This window comes from Haliaeetus leucocephalus, unplaced genomic scaffold, assembly GCF_000737465.1.
Source record: "Haliaeetus leucocephalus isolate CR32 unplaced genomic scaffold, Haliaeetus_leucocephalus-4.0 Scaffold273, whole genome shotgun sequence".
Taxonomy (NCBI): domain Eukaryota; kingdom Metazoa; phylum Chordata; class Aves; order Accipitriformes; family Accipitridae; genus Haliaeetus; species Haliaeetus leucocephalus.
The window spans coordinates 1,660,706-1,667,794 of record NW_010972709.1 but is presented as its reverse complement, the minus strand read 5'-3'; the positions used below and the strand labels follow the sequence as shown (position 1 = coordinate 1,667,794).

The 7,089-nt window shown below is 53.8% G+C and overlaps 1 protein-coding gene across 1 annotated transcript; it reads right to left on the bottom strand.

Moving 5' to 3' along the window:
- Window positions 1-263: 263 nt before the first annotated feature.
- Window positions 264-6,711, bottom strand: TNFRSF6B (tumor necrosis factor receptor superfamily, member 6b, decoy). The gene is made up of 4 exons (XM_010569760.1): window positions 6,670-6,711; window positions 5,737-6,115; window positions 3,494-3,691; window positions 264-541 (listed from the first exon to the last, which is right to left on the bottom strand). Exons 1-4 carry the CDS (start codon window positions 6,709-6,711, stop codon window positions 264-266), a joined length of 897 nt encoding a protein of 298 aa, XP_010568062.1.
- Between the last annotated feature and the right edge of the window lie 378 nt (window positions 6,712-7,089).

Below are 7,089 nucleotides of genomic sequence, written 5' to 3'. Positions count from 1 at the left end.
GGCCAGCACCCAGGGAGCCCCCGGGAGCTGCACCGGCTGCGGGCGCAGGGATGTTGCCGCTCACAGCATCCCATCCTGGAAGCAGCGTTGCAGCCGCATGCAGAGCGGGACCCGCTGCAGCTGCCACAGCATGGTTTAATTCTGACCCATCACTCATCTCTAGAGCTGCATTTCAAGTTAGGTTTGGGAAGAGTAATAAATTAACGAAGCCACAGAATTAAAAAATCAAACCAAAAACCACCCGTAAAGTTCAGTTCGTGTTCTCAGGACAGGAGGAAGCGCTCGCGGACCTTCTCCTCGACGGAGTGCAGCTTGGCAGCTCGCAGCGCGTCCAGCAGCTCTTTGGTGACCTCGTAGTGCCCCTCTTTGAGGTGGATGAGGAAAGCCCTGAACTTCTCCTGCATGGCCGCCTTGGTCCCCAGCGCCTGCTTCCTCGGCGAGCCCTCCAGGATTTGCTGCAGGCGCTTCAGCTTTCTGACAGGGATGTTCTGGTACGCCACAAAGTCTATCATGGCTTGCTCGCAGTCGTCGTCTCCTAGAGCTGGTGGGAGAAAAACACCCGGAGATTAGAGGGAAGGGGACTGTGGGACATGGGGAGAGCAGGTCACAGCCCTACTGAGCCTCTCGGTGGGACATCTGCCCAGAGAGATGGTTGATGCCCCAACCCTGGAAACAATCGAGGGCAGGTTGGATGGGGCTCTGAGCAACCTGATCTAGTGGAAGCTGTCCCTGCTTATGGCGGGGGGGGGTTTGGATTAGATGACGTTGAAAGGTCCCTTCCAACCCAAACCATTCTATGATTCTGTGACGTTGTCCTCACCTGGGCTCCGCTTTCCAGCCACGGCTCGGACCAGGGGTCCCAGCCCAGTGAGACCTACCAGGACATCTGCGTTCGAGAGGGTATTTAACTCACACGGCCACGTACATCCATGAACACGAGCTGGGGACCGCCTGCCCACCTCTGCCCACGCACACGGGTGCCCAGGCAGAGCGTGGGTCCCTGCCCGAGGATGCGGCAGCATCTGGCTTGCAGCAGGGTCATCCTTTGCTTAAGTCAAAGGGGCAAGAGGGAGGGCAGCCGGCTCGTGCTGCTGGCACGTGGGTGATGGAACACGCAGGTCAGAATAAGCATTTTGCACATAGAAAAAATGAGGTTAGAAGGAAGAAGGAGAAAAGCACCAAATACTGCATCATTAACTGGCCAAGGCCCATCTCTGCTAGCTAATTGTTCTGGAAGGCTGAGCCCGGCCCTCGCCACAGGCTGGATTTCCCAGCAGCAGCCCATCATATACAGGCCAGTTAGAAAACAATGTGGAAAAGTTCCTGTCATTTTGAAAAAAGTAAATATACCTTTTCCATGCTCCTCCCTGCCACGGAACAGGGGAAGAGTGAAACTCCAGAGGAATCTGAAGTAACTGCAGCAAGTATTTACACATGTTATTTTTCCTGAAAGTTTCTATTCTCCCATGCAGATTTTTTACATCTTGGGACAGGACCAGCCCCAAGTGCAGCCCAGATTGGGGCTTTTGGACAGACCCAGTCCCAGCTGGCTAAAGCACCACTGGACCTTGTCCAGTGTAAGGAACGAAATCAGAACGAACTTTCAAGAGACCGAAGACAAATGATTACTCAATCAGGGAGAGACTAGCCCAGTTTTGTGCCATTGTAAACTGAGAACCGTTTTGCTGGTGATAGTGGGGTGGGTTGAGCTCTCTTGCCCAGACTGTGCCTCTCCTGCAAACCCAGGGTTTATATTGAATTGCTCCGGCGACCGCTGTTGCAGCAGGGAGGAAGGCAGGTGCCCGTGCGCCTCCAGAGTGAAATCATGATGAACCAGAGTTAAAAATACTCCTCGGTTCCCATTGCTCACGGGCCTCCTCTAGCTCTATAAATAGCTGAAAGGCTGGTCTGGCCACAGGTGCCGTTGCCTAACAAGCGGCAGCACATGTGCTGCTGACGCAGCCCTCACCTGACCACCCCCCCTATCCCTGGGACCGAATCCCGCTGATGACAGAGCTTTCCATCTCCTCTCTCCGGCGGGATCACGCTCCTGGAAAGGAGCTCGTGGCATGAGTCAGGCTTCGTAAGGAGAAATGCCCTGCGTTGGCAGTGCCAGGAGAGGATGGAAAGGCAAGAGTTTCTCTCACACGCTGCTGGGGGGGGGACAGTCTCCTTGCTCCATCACCGTGGAAGAGATTTCTTTGAAGCTGTTCTATCAAGCTTTATGTTGATGGAAGAAAGACTTTTTTTTATATTGGAACAACCTCTGCAGGGATGTGGTGGAGTCCCCATCGCTGGAGGTTTCAGGATGTGGCTGGACATGGTGCTGGATATTCTTATCCAGGCTCCCTTTCCCTTGAAAGGTTGGACCAGATGAACTTTCAAAGTCCCTTCCAGCCTGGGCTGTTCTATAGCTCTATGACGGATTTTTTTTTTTTTTTTTTTTTTTTTTTTTAAAGTTTGAGGGTGCAGGTTCACTGCCACCCAGATCAGTCACGCTGTATTTGTCTCCCATGTATCTTGGCTGGATGCTCAGGGCAGAGCAGGTGGTTTGAAACAGCTGCCTGCCTCACCTTGACTGACATCAGGCCCTTGAGATGGTTTTCAGTCCCTTTCTCATGCCCTAACTTGATGTGGTGCATGTTACAAAGCACCCCCAGAGCCAGCCCATTGCTCTCCTCCGCTCCTTTGCCCTCTGGTTTTGCCAGGAAAGATCGGACCAGATGATCCTTGAGATCCTTTCCAACCTGGTGTTCTATGATCCGTGCCCACTGGTGGGTCCTGCCCAACCTTCAGCCTCTGCTGAGGCTCAGCGCTACGTTTGCACCATCGCGGTGACACAGTTGACACCACGTCTCTACTTTTTCACCTAACAGGTCAAAAGCCACCCTACGCTCAGCTCCAACAAACCACGGACTCTGCTCCATTTAACCTGCACGAGACAAGGTTGCGGCCACAACAAAAGCTTCCCGGAAAACAGGCTGAAAGCCCGGGAGAAGTGAGCGCAGGAGGCACGCCAGGACCCGAGCTGGGTAGCACAGCCCTTCACACCGTGTCTGTTTACATGACCGCCAGCCACCAGTTATCACCGCGAGCTATCAGTCAGGTACAGCCAAACAGCTGCCAAAACTGTCCTCGTGTCCCAGCAACCCCACTTATCACAGTCCCTGGTAAGAACGGGCAGGATTTCACTGCCAGCTCTTTGTTCTCGCTGAGCAAGGAGCCTGCACAGGCTCTGGCTGAGCAGAGGCTGTTGCTTAAGCCCTGCACCCTGCCTTCACCCTATGGGATCGACCCTGGAGGGGAAGAAAGGCAGACAGTCTATATTTTATCCATAATTACTAATAATTACAGATCACTTCCTACTTTTACAAGCCGCTTCACCTCATTTTCCATCTAAGTAGGAAAAAGTCACCAGAAAGTTCACTCTCGCCCCGGCAGCATCGTGGTCCCGGCATCCCCCCCGCCAGCCCGCAGAGCCACGGCAGCTCACCTGGTCCCTGCGTGCTGTTGCTTCTCCCCAGTCTGCAGGAGGTGCAGAGGGTGTCGTGGTACTGGTTGCCCTGCACGTTGGTCACCTTCCCCTGCTGCTCGCAGTCTTGGTGCGGCTGGCATGGTTTGGTGCTGGAGTTGGAGGAAGAGAAGAAGCCACGAGGGCAGGCGCGGCACTGGGTGTTCTCGAAGGGGGTACCTGCACATGGGGAGGCAAGGGGACCCTTAGCCCAGGGTGATAAGCTGGCAAAGGAGAGGGGCAGGAGCTGGGGACGATGCCGGCAGAGCGAAGAGTGCCAGACACCATTCGAGCACGATGGTGACATTTTGGAAAGGATCATTGCTTGCAGCTCCCCTGGGCATCTCGTGTCCTTTTGTAGGGCAAACAGCAGTTCCCCGGTCATCTCCCAGGCCAAAGCATTTGGCACGTACTGATAAATTGTCACCAGCCTCCAGCCACAAGAGGAGATCTCATCTGTTACTGAAAAGGGCCGCGTCCTGGGCGGCAGACATCAGCTGGGACAATGGGTAAGCTGAGTGCCAAACCAGCCCTTTGATTCACAGCAGAGTCAGGAGGCTCCTGGCCAAGTGAAAGTAAAAGTTGCCAAGAAGGTGAAAGCTCTGCTCGCTTCTGCAGCGCTGCAGTTTCCCACCCAGGCTCCGGGCCAGACCCACCGCCGTTTCACAGGGACGGTGCCACGTGAGTGAGATTGCACCAGGGTGTCTTGCACGTTCCCTGGGAGAAGAGGGAATGGCCCTGATGGCAGCAAATTTCACACCCCTTTTCATCTCCTCGTCATATATCTAGTTAAGAACAAGGTTTCTACCTTGTTGCAACCCACTTCGGGCCATAGCTTTGGCTTTACCAGAAGTCCTAGCCAGCCCAGCTGATGACTCCAACACCTGAGTCAGTGTTTGCAAATGGGAAAGCCAAAAAGAGCCTGCATCCCCAGAGGATCTGCACACGGATCGAAGGACCCATCCAACCCGCACAAGAAGCCATTTATAAAAAATAACAACAACAAAAAATGAGCTTCTCCTCAAATGCCCCAGCTTGCTCGCATGGCTCCTCAGTCCTACAGCCAGCTCTCCAGCCAAATTGACGTTTACTTTCAAAGGGCTTCCCCACATTGCTTAGAGACCTAGTTCAGCTTTTACTGCATTACCGCATTTTATAACAGTCACATCCTATAGAAGAATTACACCCCAAACCTCAGCCATAAGCATCAGCTAAAGACAACAGGTATTTCTCCTCCGGCCTGCAAGCCTGGAGCTCTTCTGTGCCGTGCATGGAAGGACTCCAAAAGCCTCCACGCTTCAAAGCATGAAGCAAGATAACGCTGTTCTTGCTGATGCTGCCCACGCTGTTTTATTATACCCGGCTGTGGTTTCCAGGCAGAGCCCAGTTCTTGGTGATTCAGGGGAGAGTGAGAGGGAAACCCGCTCATAGGCAATTAGTATTTTTAGAAAGTATGCACGTGTACAAATGGGGGCAACTAAGGGACCGGGCGAATTTGTGCTGGGGAAACAGTGGGAAAACAACACCCCTGAAAATCTTTTGTGACTTACGTCTCACCAGGGGACAAAGTCTCAGACTCATGAATCGAAACAAGGCTGATTTAATAGTTTTGGAACCTGTCCATGTAGCCATTTCATGTTTTGAATACACCCTCTCCCAATTGCTCAATAAAAACCACAAAACTCAGCCCCAGAGCAACACACATTCATGCTGGTGAATGTGTCCTTTCATCATTAGCAGTCTGTTTCAGTCCAGACAATTAGTGCTCTGGCTACCTGCCTGCAAGAAGGAGGGAGCTGGCAGAGAAGCAGGAGCCCCTCAGACCCTTCCACCTGCCGAGAGCCCCGGCAGGGCGAGCTGCTGCGCCGGGGATGGGTAAATCTCTGGGTGAATCAACAGGTTCTGCCTGTTGTGGCAGGAGAAGCGGGTAACTAGGACTACCATGTCCCATGTAAGCATGGTGCTGGGGGATTTAAAAGGCCTTCAGAGCAAAAGCTGGGGAAAAACCAGACCAACCACTCCCTGGAAAAGAAGCCAGGAGCAGTTTCACACACCAGCAAAGCTGGCACTGTGCTGGTGAGCAAAAAGGCAGTCGGTCAGGCTAAGGGCAATCATTGACCACTGTATTTCTCCGTGATTTTTAGCTCCAGTGGAGATTTTGGGATGCAACAAGAGCCTCAGGAGCATGCAGACCCCTGCCGCAGCCACCTAGCTAGGGTACTTACCCAGTTTCTCTACGCCGGAGCCCGGTGGGCACTTGGAGTGCCTGATGCAGAACTCCATCTCCGAGTAGTAGCCCTCCTGGCACTGACAGACACGGTTGTGGGTGGAATTGCACTGCTGCACCTCCACCTGCTTCTCCTCGCAGATGACATTACAGTACCGGCACTTCTCCAGGTAGTTCCAGTACTGCGTGTAGTGCAAATCCGGGCAGGGTTCGCACACCGTCTGTCTGTCCCTGGTGCAGTGCTGTGCCACGAAGGTCCCCGGCGGGCACTGCTGGCAGGTGAGCTTCTCACTCGTCACAGCATCTTTCCATTGGTAAGTGGGCTGGGCGCTGCAGTCGAGCTCAGCCAGGAAAAGGAGGAGAGGGGCAAACATCCACTACAGCAAGGACAGCACAAAGAGCCCTTAGCTCGTCCTCTTGCAGAGGCAGAAGCAGCAAACAGGGCTGCTGCGTTACAGAATTCGTTACTGTTGTAGATGCAAGAAGTTATTCTCCCACTTCATGCTCTCCCCAGCCCCAGGGGTGAAGCAACGGTGGTACTGGGGACCAGCCGCTGCCCCCCACGTGCCTCCCCATCGCCCTCCGCTTGCCATCCCGGGTGACAAAGCGTCCTTCCCAAATGATGCTTCTCAAACCCACTTTGTGGTGCCTTCACAACCCTATTTCCCTCTTTCAGTACTGAAAGCAGCTCCAGCACATCCTCCTCTTCTTTTCACCGCAGTCAGTTCCCCACCATTTGGGGTAAGAACTTTGCAGGTCAGGAAACAGAAGGGAAGTTCCCCAAACTAGCAAATACATAGCGTGCTCCATAGGAACTCTAAACTGTTTTGGAAACCCAGAACCTCGGTATAGGACTGGAGAATCCCCAAGTCTTGTTTATCTTTCCTTTGAAAGCACACGGACCCAACCTTAAGAGCGGATGGTACATTACCTTGGATGGATGCCTTAAATTTGGCATGTGGCAGGATAACATAGCACCGGGGGCTTCCGAGCGCTGCGATCACAAACCTGGGGAGACAGAGAGGGTTCCTCAGAGGCTGGCGCTGGCTCTGAGGACAGCAGCCGGGGTAGAGCTCCTCTGCAGCAGCACCGCCGATCCGGCTGTCCGGCTTTAGAGCAGAGAGAGAAACGGGTAAGGACTGTTAGGAAAAAGCTGAGTTTTCCCTTTTGCTTTTCAGACAGCCCTTCCTCCAAGGGAGATGCCGGTTCTCCCCAGCCCGGGGACAGCAGCAGTCTCTTATAGCACCGGTTTACCGGTGGAAGGCTGCGACCGACCGCGCTCCTGACGCACCCATCGCCCCGATATGAGTAAGCTCTCGGGGCGGGGGGGGGGCGACAAAAAAACCCCCCC